The following is a 20,685-nucleotide window of genomic DNA, read 5'->3' as shown; positions in this document are numbered from 1 at the left end:
AGTTGTAAAAGAATATCAACAGTATGACATTTATATTGAGTTCCCAGATGTGTAAAACCAGCATGTTTTCAAGAATATAAATGTGGTAAAATTATTAGAAAAGTAAGAAAATGGCAAATATAAAATGCAAAGTAATGATGGCTTCTGAGTGGGGCATAGGGGAGGGGGCCAGGAAGGGGTACACAGGAGATTCCAGCCTATTTATAATGTCTTTCTTTGGAACTAGTTGTTAGGTGTGTGGGTATTTGTTATATCATCTTCATGTTGTATCATTCTTCATGTTATATCATTCTTCATACTTTTCCTATTTTATAAATATTTTTCACATGCTCAATATTGAAGAAAGAAAAAAAAGGAACCCTTGAATTTTAAAATGGTGTCGCACACAAAATAAATCCCAATCAGAGTGACATTTTCAGCCTTCCCTCTGCAGACCAAGTGTGTTGATCTTTAAAGCATACTGGAAGCGATGTGGCTTTGAATGGTGGTTTAGTTAGTCCTTTTGAACCCCCCATCTAGAAACTCAGACAGGTCATGTGATAAATGGCTCTGACAGCACATTGTTCTCCTCCCGGATCTCAGATAAATTAAGCCACTGTTCCGTGGCTGTGCATATTAATGGCATTGCTCTTTTAAGCGTTCAAGTTTATTTCCATTGTTTGCATTGTTGAGTACTTGTATGGGTTTTAGAAAACTAGCTTCAGCAACACTCTCAAAGATTTGGATGGAGCATAGCTTTCTTCTTGTAACCTAGAGAGAGGAAATGAAGTGTGGCCATGTGCGTTTACCCAGCCTGTCCCTGCCTCTGAGTTTTGGTGCTGCCTGTACTCCTAATTCTTCAGTGTAAAATGTTCTCTAATGGTTTCAGCTTTTTATAAATATACTCTAAGTCATTTTGGTCATTATGATGGGGAATGTTTCAGTTACCTCTTGCTGTATCATAGTAATAAGCTACCCCCCCCAAAATTTAGTAGCATAAAATAACAATTTGTTATTGATTCTCATAGCTCCATAACTTTGGCTTACCGGGAGGGTCTCTTTTGGGGTCTTTTGTGTGATTTTTCTGAGGTTTGACTTGGGTTCATCTGGTAGTTCTCATCTGGGGTCTTCCACCATAGGTTCAATGTCACTTGGGGCTGTAGTTAATGTAGGTCTTGACTGAGCTGAAAGTCTGAGATAAACCATTCACCTGGATGCCAGTTAATGCTGGCTATTGGCTGGAGCTTGGTGGGGGCTGGGAACCAGAATAGAATGCCTACACATAGCCTCTCCATATGACTTGGGTATCTCACAGCATGGCACTGAGTTCTAAGAGGCAGTGTTCCCAAGAACAAACAGGAAGTAGAAGTTGCCAGGCCAGTTAAGTACTGTGCCATGAATTGGCACAGCATTCCTTCTTTGCTTGCTATGTTTTGTTGATCAAAGCAGTCCAGCCAACCCAGACTCGGTGGGATGGAGAAAGAAACTCAAAAGATCGTGTGGGGTCAGATAAGATTTTGTTGTGGTCATCTTTGGAAAATACAGTCTGCCGAAGATGATCACTTTGAGAGCTCATACCTGAGCTCAGTTTGTGTCAGCCTAGATTAACTTCATCATGCATTTTGAGAAACAAAACAGATTTTGTTTGTCATCAGGGGAAAAAAATAAGACCAGGTTGTCAGCATGGCCCAAAATAAGTACCTCCCACTCAGAATCATGGACTCATGGAGCCAAGTGATTCCTCTAGTGGTTGAGGGCCTTTAATCAATCATTACTGAGCATCATTGCCTACATTTCCCTGGTGCATATATGATGTGGTTACACCTGCCTACAGATGAGCATCTACACTGGATCAGGGCCTCTATTGACAGGCTGGCTGTTGTTTTTGCCACCACCATTTTTTCTCAGATAGACTTTTACATTCTTTTTTAAAAATATTTTATTTATTTATTTATTTATTTATTTATTTATTTATTTATTCATTCATGAGAGACAGAGAGAGAGAGAGAGAGAGAGGCAGAGACATAGGCAGAGGGAGAAGCAGGCTCCATGCAGGGAGCCTAACGCAGGACTCGATCCCGGGTCTTCAGGATCACACCCTGGGTGGAAGGCGGCGCTAAACTGCTGAGCCACCCAGGCTGCCCAGACTTTTACATTCTTATATGAAAATTTTCTTGAAAAGGATAATTAAAAATGTTAAGTTATGCTCCCTCCTCATAGCAGACTTATACGTTCACAGTACATTTGATAGTCCTGTATTTTTTCAGTTTTACTAGAGGATAATTTGAGTTTAGACTTTTTTTTTTTTAGTTTTGACCAATTTTTAAGAAAAATTTTTAATTTTTCTTTTTATTTTTAATTTTTTAACATTTTATTTATTTGAAAGGGAGCATGAGTGAGGGGAATGGCTGAGGGAGAGGAAAAAGCAAGGCACCACACTGAGCAAGGAGTCCATCTCAGGGCTTGATCCCAGGACCCTGAGATCATCACCTGAACCAAAGGGAGACCCTTAACTGATTGAGTCACTCAGGTGCCCCCAAAGCCTTTTAATTTTTAAGTCCTTTCAGCCATACAGAAAAATTTCAAGACTAGACCAAAGATGTTTAGTCATATTTGCTTCGTCATTCCCATCCCCCCACATACTTTCATTCACTCTGTATAGACAAACTCACACAGATTTTTCCCAGAGCCATATAAGAGTAAATCAAAGACATCACGACCTTTTATCCCTAGGAATGAAGACATTCTTTTTGTGTAACCACAATATGATTGTGAAAATTAGAAAATTTATTTTTGACATGTTACTGTTACTTAATTTACAGTCTATGTGCAACTTTTGCTAACTGTCTCAGCGAGATTCTTTATAGCATTTTCCCCCCACTCTGGGATCCAACCCTGGCTCCCACATTGCATTTGGTTGTTTTGTCTTCTTGGTCTCCTTTAACTTTGAACAGTTCTTCAGCCTTTCTTCTTCATGACCTTGACATTTTTAAAGAGTACAGGCCAGATATTTTGGGGAGTGTCCATCAATTTGGGTCATGATTAGACTCAAGTTATGCATTTGAGGCAAGAATCCCACAGAAGACATGTTGATTTCTTCTCAGTGCATCGTATCAGGAGGCCATGGTGACAGGTTGTTTCATTACTCGTGATGGTAACTTTGACCACTGGGTTAAGGTAGTAGCCACAAGTTTCTCTGGTATAGAATTGCTTTTTCCTCCCTGGAAAGTAATAAACTCTGACCATGAACATTGACTTTTCAAAATGTGGGCCACGCTGTGCTGATAAGGAGGCCACAGACCCCTCCCATTATGTGGATAGGCTCTGTTCACTATGCCTGGAGTCAAGTGGCTTTAGAGAAACGAACTAGATTCCAAGATGTGGAGGAAAATAGTCCTTTGGGTTCTGCTTTGCAGTAAACTCACATCCAGAAGTGTGACAACCCTCTCTCAAACTTATTCTTGCTGCTCTACTTACAGAGAGGTTTGCTCATTATTTCCTACCAGTCATGGAACCTCAGAATGTTATATAATCCTGCCTTGTGCACTAGAAGACCTATCTCTACCACCTTAGCAAAATATGTGAATCCCCTCTGTTAAATCTTTAATCATTGGAGGAAGTATTGAACTTTTAAAAATTAAAATGGAAAACCTAAGGGCACCTGGGTGGCTCAGTTGGTAAAGTGTTTGCCTTCAGCTCAGATCATGATCTCGGGGTCCTGTGTTGGGCTCCCTGCTCAGCCAGGAGTCGGCTTCTCCTCTCTCTGCTCATGCTTGCTTGTGCTCACTCGTGTGCTCGCTCTCTCTCTCTCTCAAATAAATTAATAAAAATTTTTAAAAATAAAATGGGAAACCTATAAAAAAACAAGATGAAGAATCAAATAATTTGAGGGCCAGCTTTGGCTGTCTTATCTGGTAGCACCTCTTGGGAAAGATCCTTTAAATGCTTAGGTCTCAGATACGAGTAATATCCACCTACCTCACTGGATCATTGTGGCAGGCAAATAGATACTTTTTATGTAGATGAGAAAGTACTTATCTGTGAAAGCACAATAAGTTCCCCTGATAAATTCATGTTTAATTTCTTTCATCAGTTAAAGATACCTGTTTTAAGAAATTGCAAAAAAATAACTTTGCCAGACTTTGCTTGGTTTGTAGTAGTGTGAGCAGAGCTGACCAGAGAGCCTTGGAGCCTGCCAGACCAATATCCCCTGGTTCAGGATGCTTGTGCTTAGCATCTCTTGCAGTCCTAAATCCCTGTAGAAAAGTGGCAAGACAGAATGAGCAGAAAACTACATAAATGGGGGTTTAAAAAAATGGGGGTTAATAGGGAATTTTTAAGATTGTATTCTGTATTTTGGTTGCTGTTGCTTGCTATTTAAAAAAAATCAGTGATGCCTACACTTTTCTAAGTTAAAGGTTGTGTTTGTGCATGCATGCGTGTGTGTGTGTGTGTGTGTGTGTGTGTGTTTTCTAATTCTGTATATTGAACAGGGGCTGGAGTAGGGGAATGTAAACAGACTGCTTAATACAGTGAGTTTATCCTTACATGTAAGGTAGAAATTAGTTTGAGATGCATGCTTCTAGGTAATTAGCCCAGTTGTATTTAGAATAGAACCTCTCAGTCTGTGGTGTGAACAGAACCATTGCATGACTTTTCTGTTGAAGCAGGGCTGCTCAGGGCTGAGCTGACCTGAGGCTGTCAGACCTCCCCCATCCAGACCTTTCCGGCTTTTTCTCCCTAGGATTGTAATTCTTTTTTTTTTTTTTAAGATTTTATTTACTTATTCATGAGAGATACAGAGAAAGAGAGAGAGGCAGAGACACAGGCAGAGGGAGAAGCAGGCTCCATGCAGGGAGCCCGAGGTAGGACTCGATCCCGGGACTCCAGGATCAGGCCCTGGGCCGAAGGCAGATGCTCAATTGCTGAGAGCCACCCAGGTGTCCCCCGAGGATTGTAATTCAGCCATGCATTTCCATCTACAGGTTCCAGGCACACTGATTGAGGGTGTGACTTCATTGCATTCCATTCTCTTCTGATAGTGAGCCATTTAAACCAGCCCCAGGGGTACATCAGGATCCAGATGCAGGCTGCCTGCTAAGGAGACTAGAATGGATTGGGCCTGCAGCCAGTTCAGGTTTCTTACTTACTCCCTCAATTCCATCCCTGGGGACCCTCATGGTGGGAGTCATATCTGCAGAAGAGCTTCTTATCCATCTCTTCATTCACTGGCAGAGACACCAGCACAGTGCAGACCCCCTTGGGTAGAGCCCACCTCTTCAGGCACTGCTCAGAGAAGCTCAGAGTGTGTGCTTTCTGTAGGCAAGTCCCAGAGAGAATGTGGTTGGACTGGGCTGTGTGAGTCCAGCACCTTTGCTCAGTCTCACCAGCTGTGAAGAATCCAGCTGTGACTCTGTCAAAATATATAAGCCACTAATAGTTACCTCTCAAGCTAAGGCTCTCAGGAAGCCCATAGTTGTGCCTTGGGGTGACTGTGGGGATTAAGACACTGCCTATCCAACCATAGTAGCTCTATTCTTATCTGCTTTATACAGATAGAATGTATGTGGAGGTAGCTGTATGTATGTGTCATTCAGGTGGTTCTCACCTGGGATGACCTTGTCCCTGAGGGGACATTTGACAGTGTCTAGAAACATTTTGGGTTGTTGCAACCAGGAGTTGAAGGTGGCGATAGCTATTGGTATCTGGTAGTTTGAGGCCAGGGATGCTGCTAAACATCCTACATGCATAGGACAGCCTTAAAACAAAGAATGGTTCAGATCCAAATGTCAGTAACAGCAGGGTTGAAAAACCCTGGTACATATGGATATGGAGAGGACAGGATACTGTGCATGCATGGCTCTTTGGTGTGTATGCAAGAGAGTCTAGGAACAAATTTAGAAAATCAGGGTTAAAGGGTACAATTGGAAAGAAATACCTGCTATAAACAATAGCCAAACTGTGGAAGGAGCCTCGGTGTCCACCGAAAGATGAATGGATAAAGAAGCTGTGGTCTATGTATACAATGGAATATTCCTCAGCCATTAGAAACGACAAATACCATTTGCTTCAACGGGGATGGAACTGGAGGGTATTATGCTGAGTGAAGTAAGTCATTCAGAGAAGGACAAACATTATATAGTCTCATTCATTTGGGGAATATAAAAAATAGTGAAAGGGAATAAAGGGGAAAGGAGAGAAAATGAGTGAGAAGTATCAGTGAGGGTGACAGAACATGAAAGACACCTAACTCTGGGAAATGAACAAGGGGAAGGGGAGGTGGGCGGGGGGCTGGGGTGACTGGGTGACTGGCATTGAGGTGGGCACTTGACGGTATGAGTACTGGGTGTTATGCTATATGTTGGCAAATCTTTCTCTCTCTCTCTCTCTCTATATATATATATGTTTGTATATATGTATATAAATCAATGTCTCGGGATCCCTGGGTGGCGCAGCGGTTTGGCGCCTGCCTTTGGCCCAGGGCGCGATTCTGGAGACCCAGGATCGAATCCCACATCGGGCTCCCGGTGCATGGAGCCTGCTTCTCCCTCTGCCTGTGTCTCTGCCTCTCTCTCTCTCTCTCTGTGACTATCATAAATAAATAAATAATTAAAAAAATTTTTAAAAAAAAAAAAAAAAAAAAAAAAAAAAAAAAAAAAAATAAATCAATGTCTCTATATATATGTGTGTGTGTGTGTGTGTGTGTATATATATATATATATATATATATATATATATAAATCATTGCCATTTTTAAAAAAAGGAAAGAAATACTGGTTGCTGAGAAGTCCCTTAGGAATCGTGAGCCTGAGTCAGCTGAGCCCAAGGGCAGACTGAGAACAGTCTATAGTGGGGAGGCACCATCCATGTGGCCAAGTTGTTGCAGAGGTTCTGTGTGGCTCCAAGCCTATAGGATGATGGCACAGGGAAGTTGGTATGGCCAGTATGAAACCATTCTTTCTGGGGCCAGAGCTGTCCATCTGGGGAGCAGACTGTTCGAAGGGGCAGACAGCCTACCATGGATGTGAGATCTGGACTGATTCTTTATTAGTAAAATACCAGATGCTGAAACAGCAAATTTTAAAAATTCGAATTAGGTTCAAGTTGTATTCATTGGGTCGAGTATGACACTATGTGTCATTATGTGGCCCTTGGTCTGGCTTTTTTTTTTTTTTTAAGATTTATTTATTTATTTATTCATGAGAGAGAGAGAGCGAGAGAGAGGCAGAGACACAGGCGGAGAGAGAAGCAGGCTCCATGCCAGGAGCCTGACACGGGACTCAATCCCAGGACTCCAGGATCGCGCCCTGGGCCAAAGGCAGGCGCCAAACTGCTGAGCCACCCAGGGATCCCCCTTGGTCTGGCTTTGATTAAGACAAAGTGTTTTCTTGGGCATTTATAGCTGGCCTTTAAGCATGAGAGCATCATTGGAAAACTGGCCTGCATTTTACCTAATCCACATAACACTTGATGATTATTTTTTAGCTCAAGACCAAGTATAATAGTGATTTGATCATACTTTTTCCTTACCATCAGAACCTGATTAGGTAACTCTTAATCCTATGGTGATATATTGGCCTTTAGTATTATGTCGAGTTACTTTTTTTTTTTTTTTTTGCTGTTTTCATAGATCAAAAACAGTTGAATATTGGAAATTTCATATGGTTCAACCTGCTATACAGGATTGAGACTGACATTTTGTAATTTATGTACAGATTACTTCTTTCTGAAGGAACTCTGCAAATGCTTCTTTCCTGTGCAGACTTCTGGGTAAACTCAGCTTCTGAAGCTAGGTTGTTACCTGTATCCTCAACACCTAGCACTCACCAGGAGCCAAGCCTAGACCAGTGTACTTATGATGGACCTTTTTTCAACATAAGACAGGCTCCAGCATTTTAACAAAGCAGTATTTCCCTGAGTGACAGTAGGCTTGTTCTCAGCTTTCACGTCTTCCCAGTAGCAGGACAGATTCTTTTAAATCTTAAGAAACAAAACAAGAAAAAGACACCTCTACCTCCTCTCCCCACCCTTTGCCTGAGTTTGTTCCTCAGCATATGAAAAGGAACTGGATATCAGTCATACTTTAGTAAAGAGTAATTTAAAAAAAAAAAAAAAAAAAGGGAACCAGGGGGGCAGCCCCGGTGGCTCAGCGGTTTAGCGCCGCCTTCAGCCCAGGGTGTGATCCTGGAGACCTGGGATCGGGATTGAGTCCCACATTGGGCTCCCTGCATGGAGCCTGTTTCTCCCTTGGCCTGTGTCTCTGCCTCTCTTTCTCTGTATCTCTCCTGAATAAATAAATAAAATCTTAAAAAAAAAAGGGAACCAGGGACCTTAAAGACATTGTGTTGAGTGAAATTATTTCAGCTTTTTTGGAACCATGCCTCTTAGGAACAGAGAGAAGGTTCTGTGATCAGGCCCAGTAATCATCTGCTGGTGTGTTTTTGGTTTTCCAGGGCAACTTCAAAAGCATATCCACAGTCTCCAAAGAATATGAAGCCGTCATACCCAGGGTCTCCTGTGAAGTACCGCTTACCCACCTTTCCCAACCAGGAAACACCAAAGAGGAAAGCAGAGAAAGAGAAGAGCAATAAGGAAAGGGAAAGTGTCCTGGCTCAGCAGGCAGCTGGCCTGCATGGAGAAGAAGCCCCAGAGAAGCATGTGGTAGACAAACATGTCACTGAGAAGCATGTGGTCACAGGAGGGAAGGTTGAGAGCAGTGGAGGTAGGACCTTCTTGTCAATGCTGCCCCCAGGCCGTGGCTTTTACATATTGTTTCTCTCTTTGCCCGATCCATGTGGGAGTCTCATGTTTGGGAGGGAAGAAGGAAAGGAGATTTTTCCCTCTGACAACTTCATGCCCTCATGCTGTTTTCTCAGGCTTGCACATTGCCCCTGAGTGCTTCCCCTTGGTCTCCTATGGATCCCTTGGAGGAGGGATTGACACTGGTCATGGCTTTGGAATTTCATGGGGGTGTTGAGCTGCATCCAGCCAGCATCAGCACTTCCCACAGAGAAGGTCTTCCTTTAGACCTTCAAGCTTTTATGCTAGATGCAGTGAGTTCACCCAGATGGGCACTGTGGTGGTGGTTCCTGTGGGTCATGCTAGCCACCCTGTCTCTTCTCTTCACCTTTCCACTACCCTCCACTGGGAAATGCATTCACAGGGTCACAGCCATCCTGCTGCAGCCTCTCTGCTCAGTGGCTAATCGTACCTCTCCCAGCAGCATTTCCCATTACCCACTGAGTTGGACTTTTGTTTCTAAGTGGCAGCTACACTGATTGTGAGTACAATCAGTATTTCATTTCCCATGATCTTTTCCTCTCATATAACCTCAGGGAAGCACACAGCAGGCACCACTGATGCTGGAGAGGCTGCGAAGATCCTGGCTGAAAAGAGACGACAAGCCCGGCTACAGAAGGAGCAGGAGGAGCAGGAACGGCTGGAGAAAGAAGAACAGGACAGGTATGGGGGCTGCTCAGAGTTTCGTTACCATCTTATATAAAAAGCTATGGTAGAAAGAGCAGCTCTCCTTTCTTTTTAGAGTTTGAATTATTGATAAAAACTTGGCAGAAATACAGGTCTGTATGGCAGGTGTTCGGGAGACTGTGTCTTCTACTAGATGAAATTAACAGTGATGAAATGTTGCCCTTTTAAGACTGGATCTAAATGTTACCAATAACTTCCCATTCTTCCCTTGGACTCTAGGACCAGCCAGGCCTCATAGAGCTATCAGGGGAGTTTGAGCATTGCTCATGGAATGACGTTCTCCCTGAGGACAGGAGGTTCCAATGGTAGAGATCTTGGTTCTGCTTCCCAAATCATGTTTTTTCCTTAAATTTTCCTAACTTACACCCCCAGGTGAGAAGGAGGAAGGTTGAACAAAGGCCCCTAGATGAGGTGGAAGCTGATGTCATTGTCCACAAGCAACAAGGTACAGGGACTCCAAACCTGGAGCACAACAGAAGACATCATGGTAGTGGTCCTTAAATATGGGAGGGGGTGTCAGTACCATCCAGGGAATGCAATGAAAATACACAGACCTAGGCCCCATCCTGTTTTAATAGCTCACCAAAGTGTGAGAACCACCATGTTGTTAGTACCAGGACACTTTAGTCAAAGTACAGATAGTTCTGCCTTTTCTGATCTTTGTATTCAGAAAAGAATGCATGTTGAAGGACAAGCTAGATTTTATCATTAAATTGATAAAGAAGCTTTCAGGGTAATCACACAGTGCAGTCCAATATATTTAGGGAATTAACTTGACAGGAAGCAAGCCATGCCACAGCACTTCAAGACTGGTACGGAATTTAGAGTGATAAATAATATAGGATTGCCTTGATCCTTAAGTGACCTTGGCAAGTCTTTTGTGGTCTTTAATTACAGGTTTACTGATTTTTTTCTAAAGACGGGCAGTAGGTCTTACTTGTCCCTTTTTCAAGTTCTGTACTTCTCTGATGATTTTCCCACCTCCAGCCCTCTGGTCAACAGTGACAGATCTTTTGTTGAGTAGTGTGTTTGGGCTGGTTTGAGTGGGCCATAGGATTATGAAAAGAGGTCACAGGAGGTTAAGATGAATCACAGGACCTCAAATGACAGGCCTTGGTGATTGCAAGTTCTGGGCAGGTAAGTAACATGATTGTGGCTGTATGCTTAGGAAGGTGAAGTTCTTTACCTTCCAGCGATCACCCTCTCTCTCACACACATTTCCTACACAGCCCAGCTCCTGAAAGACTTGATTGTACTTTCTGTCTTTATTTCTTCAACTCATGTTCATATCTCACACTCACCATTCCTCCAAATTGCCAGACTCCTAATCCATTTCTTTGTTGACTTTGGCCTTATCAAGCTTGCCCTTGCTTCTTTTACCTCTCCTCCTCAGTCTCCTCTGTCCACCTCCCATCCTCTCACATGCTGCCTTGACTCCTAACCCTAAGTCCTAGGCCAGTTTCACCTGACAAGCCCTCCATGAGCAGTGGTGCTCCCTCCTGTTTGACCATTTTCCTCTGGCTTCAAAAGATTTGGGGCTCACATTTCACATAACAGTTTCATGGTAAGCATTTGATGTATTAAACCAACTCTACTCTCATCTCCCCTTCTACCCTCATTTTCCCTTTGCCTCATTTACCATCTGTTTCTGAAGCTAATTTCATATTGTTTTGTAAACCTTTAATACTTCCTGGTACAAGGGAAGCACTAAATAACACATGCATGCTGGTGACCTCTGAATCTGTGCCTATGGCCCAGTCTCTTGCTAGAGCTGTACTGTCTACTACTATAGCCGTCTATTCCCATGTGACTACCAAAATGCAAATTTACTAAAATTAAGCAAAATTCAGTTCCTCAGCTGTACTAGTCACATTTCTAGTGTTCAATAGCTACATGGCTAGTAGCTACCATATTGGTTAACACAAATTTATAGAACATTTCCTTCATCACTGAAAGTTCTCCTGGATAACACTGGTCTAGAACCTAGAGGCCATATCCCAGTTGCCTTATGCTTTACTTTGAGTGTATCTCAAATGCATCTCAAATTCAGTGTGTCCAGAGCAGGTCCAGAGAGAAGGTGCTGAAGGACAAGATGAAAACAGATCAAAGAATGGCAAGTTCAGGATGTTGAAGATTAAGCTTTTGTTTTTAATGAAAACTTTTAAACACACAAGGAAGAGCGAATAGTGCAACCCACATTTTTGTTCACAGATTGAATAGTTCAAGGCTGAGCACGTGTCAGGGATGTGGTGCAAGTACAAGAGGGGCCAGGGGCTGGAGGATGAGAGATGGGGTCATTACATAAAGACACGCATGAAAGGCCATTGACAGGGATAAGGGATGCATCTACCATATGCATATGCTATATGATGACCATGATGCATAGTTTTTTGGTACTTTCTACCTGGCAAGGAAAGGAGATGGGTTTGGAGTAGGTGACAGGAATTAAGACAGAGGGGTGATAGAATTGCACATGGCTCTTGTGAACTCCAGACCCATGGTAAAGATGGCAAGGGCAAGGAGGTAGGGCAGCTTGTAACAGCAGCACTGGAGAAGTGACCAAATCCATGTTCTCTGGTTTCTTAAGCAGGTAGAGAAAGAATATTCATCCTTGGAGAGTATACTGAGGGACTCAGTTTCACATAGGAAGCTAGTTTTGAACTACTTTGGGAGAAATGGAGTATGGTTAATGGAGAGTATTTTGTGTATAACAAAAGGGACAAGCAGGTACTCATGGGCTTTGTGGGGAGGAATGTGTGTTGTACTTACATTGATGATGAGAATTAGGGAGACTTATGGGCCAAGAGGATGTTTCCTCTGTGTGTGTGTGTGCGTGTGTGTGTGTGTGTGTGCGCGCGCGCTTTAGGCACCTCTGAAGTCCTTATGGTAAAACAGAAGAAACAATGGCATTTCAGATCCTGAAGATGAAGATAAAGGTGAAGTAGCTTGTATATTAATTCATATACAATATATATCTTTTGTGTATTAACTTCTCAGAGATAGTCAAAACCATCTTGTCAAATGAAGGATAAGAACTAAAACAGTGCTCTTAATCAATCTTTGGATAAGTTTTGTTATCGACACACCCATTTTGTTAATCTTGTGTTAAACATATTTGGTCTTTCATTGAGAAATCTAAGAAGTGGGGTTTCTTTCTGATTAGGCCCCATAATGCTCTTGTCCAGAGTTCTCTAGAATGTTTGTTAATAATTTCATTTGTTCCAGCAATGGAACAAATTTTTTTATTATTTTTATTTTTTTTAATTTTTTAATTTTTATTTTTTAAAGATTTTATTTTTTTATTTTTTTTATTTTTTTAAAGATTTTATTTATTTATTCATGACAGACAGAGAAAGAGAGAGAGAGGCAGAGACACAGGCAGAGGGAGAAGCCGGCTCCATGCAGGGAGCCTGATGTGGGACTCGATCCTGGGTCTCCAGGATCACACCCCGAGCTGAAGGTGGCACTAAACCTCTGGGCCACCAGGGCTGCCCCAGCAATGCTTTCAGACACTGCAACTTTTGCTAATGTAGGATATATTGTGTACTATTAGTCTTGGGCTAATGTCTTTCAGTGTTTCTGTACCTATGTATTTCTTTGGTGATACATAGGCCAGCTGCCTCTACAGTTCCTGCAAGACAGAAGGATTTTTAAAAAAATTTTTTTTTATGATAGTCACACAGAGAGAGAGAGAGAGGCAGAGACACAGGTAGAGGGAGAAGCAGGCTCCATGCACCGAGAGCCCGACATGGGATTCGATCTAGGGTCTCCAGGATCGCGCCCTGGGCCAAAGGCAGACACCAAACCGCTGTGCCACCCAGGGATCCCAGAAGGATATTTTTTTAAGTCCTGATATTTTGGTAGGGAGGGCAGAGGGAGAGAGAGAATCTTTTAAAGTTTTTATTTATTAGAGAGCACAAGCAGGGAGAGGAGCAGAGGGAGACGCAGACTCCTCACTGAGCAGGGAGCCCCACATGTGGCTGGACCCCAGGAACCTGGGATCATGACCCGAGCTGAAGGCAGATGCTTAACCGACACCCACCCAGGCACCCCAGGTGCACTCTTGATCTTGCCCATATATCACATTGCCATTCAGTACACGCTGCAAGATGAATATGATTACTTAATCTTTTTATAGTTGAGGAAAGTGACACACTTGTGAGCCGGAAAAATGTTAGAAATGTAAAAACAAACACTTACACTTTATAGGGTTTTCTCTCACTGCTTAGAGCTCTTTATCATTCTATTATCAACCACTCATCTGTGGATGAAAAATGCCTAAATATCATTTAATTTTCATAAAGCAAATAATAAAAGATTCTTTAACACTTTATTTTTTTAAGATTTATTTACTTATTTTAGAGAGCATGAGTGGGAAGAAGGGCAGAGGGATAGAGTGAGAGAATCAGCAGACTCCCTACTGAGTATAGAGCCTGATGTGAGACTCTTGTCTCATCACCCTGAGATCATGACCTGAGCCAAAATCAAGAGTTAGATACTTAACTGACTGAGCCACACAGGCACCCCCAAAAGAGATTTTTTAAGATTGGCAAAACAAATGAGAAATAGATGTGGTTTTTGTTTTAAATATTTTATTTATTTATTCATGAGAGACAGAGAGAGAGGCAGAGACATAGAGGGAGAAGCAGACTCCCTACAGGGAGCCCGATGTGGGACTCGACCCCTGGACCTGGGATCATGCCCTGAGCCAAAGGCAGACGCTCAACCATTGAGCCACCCAGGCATCCCAAGAAATAGATATTTTAATTTCTATATTAAATATAAGAGTTCTGTTTAGCATTTTCTTTCACTTTCCACTTGCTACTTCAGAAGTCATAGAGCAATTGGAACCCAAAGTAAACTTTTTGAGCTCATAGTCACTACTCTTAAATTGCCAACTGCCATAGTTGTAGCCATTGAAACACTTGTAGGTTTTTTTCTAGCTTCAGATAGTTTTAAGTAGTTATTTCACTTAGTTTTTTAAAAGAATTGTCATTAAGTAAGAATGATGGAGCTGTGGTCATTTGTAGGTTGACTAGGAAACATTTGTGTCTTCATTAGGGTATGTTCACAAATTAATACATCATTACTCTTGGTATTAACAGAATTTAAAGTCAACTCGTGTGTGTGTGTGTGTGTGTGTGTGTATTTTATTTTTTTGGTAAATGTATGGCTTTCCAGGAAGGATGAGTCAGTTTCTTGAGTGGATACTAATTCAAGTGCACATGTCTGTAACTATGTTGTGCCTTATGTTCTCCTGTCAGCACACACAGTTCTTTGGCAGTTTGGCTTTTGAGCATGTCATCATCTCCTAACAACAGTTATGTTCTCAAAAGGCTGGAGAGAGAGGAATTGAAAAGAAAGGCAGAGGAGGAAAGACTTCGCCTAGAAGAGGAAGCCCGTAAGCAGGAAGAAGAAAAGAAGCGGCAGGAAGAGGAAGAAAAAAGAAAGGCAGAAGAGGAGGCTAAGAGAAAGGCCAAGGAGGAGCTGTTACTAAAAGAAGAGCAAGAAAAGGAAAAACAAGAAAAGGAGAAGCAAGAAAAAGCCATGATTGAAAAGCAGGTACTGTATGACTCTTCATATGGACTCTCCTTGAGGGGTTTAATTAGTATTAGGTAAAATTAGTTAAATTTGAATGACTCATAATACTTGAAGTTTTTTCTTAAACTAACAAGACTGGTTATTAAGTATGAGTTACTTTGGGCAATAAAAGTGAATTTTGTAATGTTTGCTGTATGTCAGTTCACATTCCCCAAAAGGTAAACCCTAGGATGAGAATTTGGATGCCAGTACTTTATTTGGGATAAGATCTCAGGAAGCTGGTAGGTAAGTGAGGGGAATGCCAGCGTACGTGCACCAGTGAGTAGCTTACTATGGACCACTGGGAGTTAGTTCCTTTGGGACTCTAAGAAACTGTGGAATATGCCTTAGAATGGTCCCTCTGAGGATTGAGTAAACTGGATTATTTGTCAACTCCTGCCTCTCATGGCTGTAGGTCACTCCTTGGGGAATTAAATTTCTGAAACTCCTGGGGCACCTGTGTGGCTCAGTTAGTTGGGCGTTCAACTCTTGGTTTCAGCTCCAGTTGTGGTCTTGGTGTCATGGGATCGAGCCCCACATCAGGCTCCATCCTCAGTTTGGAGTATGCTTGGGATTCTTTCCCTCTTCCTCTCCCTCTGCTCTTGCCCCTCCCCCAACTTGCGTGTGCACACACTAATAGGTAAATAATACATATAAATAATAAAATATATATAAATAAAATATTTAAAAGAAAAAAGTTTCTGTAACTCCTGGCCACAGGAGACTGCTCTCAGACACAGGAAGACCTTGGCAGGCAGTACTGGAACTATCTGCAGGTAATTTGCATGATGGACTGAGGCTATGTGAGTGAGGCCTGGGATGTCTCTGTGTCATAAAGCAGGCTGTGTAAATCCACACTGAATATTGAGAACAATATCCACTTTGAGGTAGATGATAATGTGGAAGAACATGTGCATATCCCAAGGAATCCCACTACAGTGCTTTCTCAGCTTAGTAAAGTCTGTGCCTTGGTTTACCTGTTTCTGCCAGAAGGAAGCAGCAGAAGCAAAGGCCCAGGAGGCAGCTAAACAGATGCGTCTAGAAAGAGAACAGATCATGCTGCAGATTGAGCAGGAGCGACTGGAGAGGAAGAAGGTAAGAGCTAAGGATCAGGAGGAGTTAGGGTGAGGCAAGAATAGGAAATGAATCCAGTTCTGTTCTGTAGTTGTTGGGTAGAGGGATCTTAAAATTGTCTAATTAGGTCAAGTTTGTTGATAGTGCTGTTCAAATCTTCTGTATCCTGTGTCTCTGCCTCTCTCTCTCTCTCTCTTTCTCTCTCTCTCTGTGACTATCATAAATAAATAAAAATTTAAAAAAAAAAAAAAAGGGATCCCTGGGTGGCGCAGCGGTTTGGCGCCTGCCTTTGGCCCAGGGCGCGATCCTGGAGACCCGGGATCGAATCCCACGTCGGGCTCCCGGTGCATGGAGCCTGCTTCTCCCTCTGCCTGTGTCTCTGCCTCTCTCTCTCTCTCTCTCTCTCTCTCTCTCTCTCTCTCTCTCTCTCTCTGTGACTATCATAAATAAATAAAAATTAAAAAAAAAAATCTTCTGTATCCCATTGGTTTTCTGTCACCTTGTTCTATTAGTAACTGAGAGAAGAATATTAAAAGCTCCATCTGTGATTATGGATTTATCCATTTCTCCTTCCAGTTCTTACCAACTTTTGTTTTATGTTTTTGAAACTCTGCTGTTAGGTAAATACATATTTCAGATTATTAAGTTTTCCTGTTGAATTGACCCCCTTTATTGCTAATATATCTTTATCTCCAGTAATAATTGTCTTAAAGTCCACTTTATCAGCCTTTTTATGATTAGTGTTTATATGGTAAATATTTTTTCCATCCTTTTACTTTGAACCTATGTGTGTCCTTATAAGAATCTCCTGTAAACAGCATATAGTTAGGACTTGTTGTTTGTTTTTTTTTTTTTTTTTTAATTTTTATTTATTTATGATAGTCACAGAGAGAGAGAGAGAGAGGCAGAGACACAGGCAGAGGGAGAAGCAGGCTCCATGCACCGGGAGCCCGACGTGGGATTCGATCCCGGGTCTCCAGGATCGCGCCCTGGGCCAAAGGCAGGCGCCAAACCGCTGCGCCACCCAGGGATCCCCAGGACTTGTTGTTTTAATCCAATTTGATAGTCTGTCTTTTCATTGGAGTGTTTTATCTATTTACATTTTATGTAATTAGGGATAAAGTTGGGTTTAAGGAGGCTGATTATAAAGCTCCATTCCCATGGTGTCCTAGATCCAGCCCAGACTTTGTACTACTTTAAGCCTGAGAGCTAGGAGACCAATCTCTGGCCTCCCCTTCTGACCTGCACCTCAGCTTCACTTTCTCTAGGGTGGTCCTCTAGAGTGACAGATGGTGATTTGTTGATTTTCAGATAGTCTAAGGAGAGGAAGGAAAAAGATGGGGTACAAACCATTGATTCTGGTTACTATTTCACTTCTCAAGCATCTGACTTTGTTCATAGGGCAGAGGTGTATATCTGCAAAACTGATGGAAAACCTTTCTGTACTCATTATCCTCTGCTGATGTTTCTCTTTTACAAGTTTTCTGACATTAAATTGCATATAGAACCAACTGCTTTTTTTTGAGAACCAACTGCTTTTATATGTATTTGATATTATAGACCTTTTACCTGGTTCTTTTTGGTTTCTAGAGAATTGATGAAATCATGAAGAGAACAAGGAAGAGTGATGTGTCTCCAGAAGTGAAGGTAGGGTGTTCAGTGCCATTTTGATAATTTATGGACTGAGAAGAAAAGAATGGCACAGTACATTCAGTGGGATTGTAGGTCTTGCAGAGGAACAGCCAGAAAAGTTGAACTCTTCCTACTTTGTTCCTGGCTAGATTAAGGAAGCTGTCAGTACCTGGAAGGAAAGAGAAGTCTAAGAGAGGAGTTTCAGAGACAGGGTGGTAATGAAAAATTTCCTCCAATAAGAGGGTGTAGGGATGCAGAGAGAGGCACAGTAGTCCCTGAATAAAACAGAAAATGGTGACATATTAATAAGGGAAACAGCTGATTTGTAATAAGCTCAGAAGACTCCAAGAATTACCATGGAACAGGCAGATGGCTCAGCATAGTTCCAAATATCCTTTGGTGCTTTTCAGAAGCACCTGTCTTTCTGTGTAAAGTCTTCCTTCCCTGTATTTGTTTTCAGAAGGAAGACCCAAAGGTGGAGCTTCATTCTGCTGTGTGTGTGGAAAATAAGACAAAACCAGTTGTCCCGAATAAAATAGGTGAGTGTGAGAACTGGTTCTTTGGTTCCTTCCTTTCAGCATAGCCCTTCCTATGGGGGGCAAGCACCCGTGGGTCTTCAGAGTGTTATTGCTGGAAGGGGACTGTGTAGTTTCCCTGCTGGGAGAGTCTTCATGTCCACCACAGTTCTGTCAGGTCCATTCAGAAAGTGGTACTCTAATAGTCCCAGCACAGAAAGCCGGCCACCTGCTGGCCCATGCTACTTTCCAGGGAGCTTACCAGCTGGTCAGGTTCTATTCAGAACTGACTCTGCTATACTATTGTGGTTTCTCCTATCTTCTAGACTTCTAGCCAGTCCAGCTCTTCTCTCTCGAGTATACTTAAAACTCCTTAGCTGTGTATATACCATGGCAGCCAATGTCAGAAGGGCGTGTCCATCTCAGAGGCACTCTATCTCTCCTTTGCCTTGGGGCTCAAGAAAACACTTTGCAGAACCTGGGGACCTGTACAGTATATGACACCAAGCCTCCTGGGTGGGTCATGAGTCCTGCACAGACACTGATGAAGTCATTAGTCTTCTTTTCCCTGTGTGATGCTGATGATATGGGGTTCTTTTTGCAAAACAGTGCAATACTGTTGGTAAAGCAGTTATTTCATTGTTCTGGATATTTTATGGTTAACAGAATGACTTTGTGTTCTCAATCAGAAATAAATGGATTAAACACCTGCCAGGAAGTTAATGGTGTGGGGCGTACTGCGCCAGAAACTTTTCCCCGAGACATTTTCTCTAATGGGCTTAAACCAGTTGGGGGACTTGTTCATCTGGACACCATTGATGGGAAATCAAACAGTCTGGATGATTCAACTGAAGAAGTTCAGTCTATGGATGTGAGGTAAGTTGATTTATTTTCAGTGTTTGTTGATCACTGCCTCTGTTGATTTTTTTCATCTTTTACACATGTGAATCAACTAAAGTAGGTTTGGTTGCCATTCAGGAAAGCTATCAGTGTTTTATTAGAGTCTTTGGTCCGGTTCCTTAGAAGTAGAGCCTAGGAGGGGTGCCTGGGTGGCTCAGTGGGTTGAGCATCCAAGTCTTGGTTTCAGCTCAGTTCATGATCTCATGGGTTGTGGGATCGGGCCCCATGTCCAGCTCTTCACTCAGCAGGAAGTCTGTTTGAAGATTCTCTCCCTCTGTCCTTCCCCCCACTTGTACACATGCGTGTTCTCTTTCTTTAAAATAAATATTTTTTTTAAAATAAGTAGAGCATGTGACAAGTATTCTAAAGCATGGGATTTATAGGGAGAATTCTCTGGAACAAGTGTAGGATTGGAAGCAGGATGGGGTTGGGGGAAGTGCTGGGGCTCCCGGGCCCATGTCTGGGCCATGCCAGAAGCTCTCATTGATGACCACCAGTCCATGATGTTCTGGCTGCAAATTACATAAAGCTTTTAACTGTGATTGAGCTGAGCACTCTTCTCAGAGATTTTGAGTGGTGATTTTTAGTTTTGTTTTGAAAACAATAAACAGAGATAAACCTGAAAAAAAAAAAAAGCAAAGATTCTGTTTTAGGTAATCCTACAGGAACTCTGGAGGATGAATTTCCACCAGAGTGGTCTGATTAAGGGAGGCAGCCTTTGTGCCACTGTATCCATCAGTCATTGAGTGTGGTCACCCAAGGTGGGGGATGCAGTTATAACTTCTGTGGGCATAGGGCTCCGAGTAGCCAAAGGCAGTTGTCCAGAGAAAGAGTGGCAGCTATGAGCTACCAGCAGTCTGCTTGCTCTGCAGCTGGCAGATGGGTGCACCCAAGAGGACCCAAGTAGAATACCAGCAGGACTCAGTGTCCAGTGTCTCATGTTAAAGAAACTTGTCATTGGAGACTTGATAAAGGATCTAATTTGCTTTCAGATACTAAAATCTTAAGGAATTCTTAAACTGATGTGTTTGTGGATAATACCACCTGGCAAATTGATCCTAGATAAAAGAATTCAATTAGCATGTGGTTGGAGCAGAGACACTGAAATGGAGAGTCTTGGGCAGGGCAGTTGAGTGGGGGCAGCTGAGTCAGGCGGCAGCGACGGCATTTTGCAAAGTTCTGTCAGAGCTCCAGCAGGCCAGAGCTTACCCTTCTCTCCTTGGCTGCAAATTCTCAGCTTCATCTGGGGAGGATGGGTCTTTCCTAGGGCACAGTGATTGTAAATATCCCAACTTGTGCACTCTGGCCTTGAGCCAGATATGTAAAAACCCTGGGTCCAGCTCCTTGTGACCACTAGAGCAAATTCTACAGAGACAGCCCTTGCCTCCAGTCTCCCTCTCCTCAGCCCCTGGGGAAAAACAGCTGAGGCATCTTAAATATTAGCACAACATCTCTGCCCCCACCCCATGTTGAGCCTATATCTGCTTTTTCTTTATGTCTCTTGGAGTGGGAAAGAGGA

The 20,685-nt window shown here is 42.5% G+C and overlaps 1 protein-coding gene across 21 annotated transcripts in view; it reads left to right on the top strand.

The window, feature by feature from the left end:
- MAP7D2 (MAP7 domain containing 2) overlaps positions 1–20,685 on the top strand; it is a 108,522-nt gene that overhangs the window by 81,876 nt on the left and 5,961 nt on the right. For 13 of the 21 annotated variants that reach the window (XM_025438240.3, XM_025438226.3, XM_025438222.3 and 10 more), the window contains 7 exons: positions 8,433–8,701; positions 9,315–9,441; positions 14,730–15,027; positions 16,036–16,140; positions 17,710–17,766; positions 18,212–18,290; positions 18,956–19,142. In XM_025438240.3, coding sequence (XP_025294025.1) covers positions 8,433–8,701; positions 9,315–9,441; positions 14,730–15,027; positions 16,036–16,140; positions 17,710–17,766; positions 18,212–18,290; positions 18,956–19,142 — 1,122 coding nt within the window. The remainder of the gene's footprint in view (positions 1–8,432; positions 8,702–9,314; positions 9,442–14,729; positions 15,028–16,035; positions 16,141–17,709; positions 17,767–18,211; positions 18,291–18,955; positions 19,143–20,685) is intronic. The other 8 variants (XM_025438230.3, XM_025438309.3, XM_025438304.3 and 5 more) reach the window with 3 other exon arrangements.

The sequence above is a fragment of the Canis lupus genome, chromosome X, assembly GCF_003254725.2.
Source record: "Canis lupus dingo isolate Sandy chromosome X, ASM325472v2, whole genome shotgun sequence".
Taxonomy (NCBI): Eukaryota; Metazoa; Chordata; class Mammalia; order Carnivora; family Canidae; genus Canis; species Canis lupus.
The sequence above is the reverse complement of the archived record's forward strand: the minus strand, read 5'-3'. Positions and strand labels throughout refer to the sequence as shown.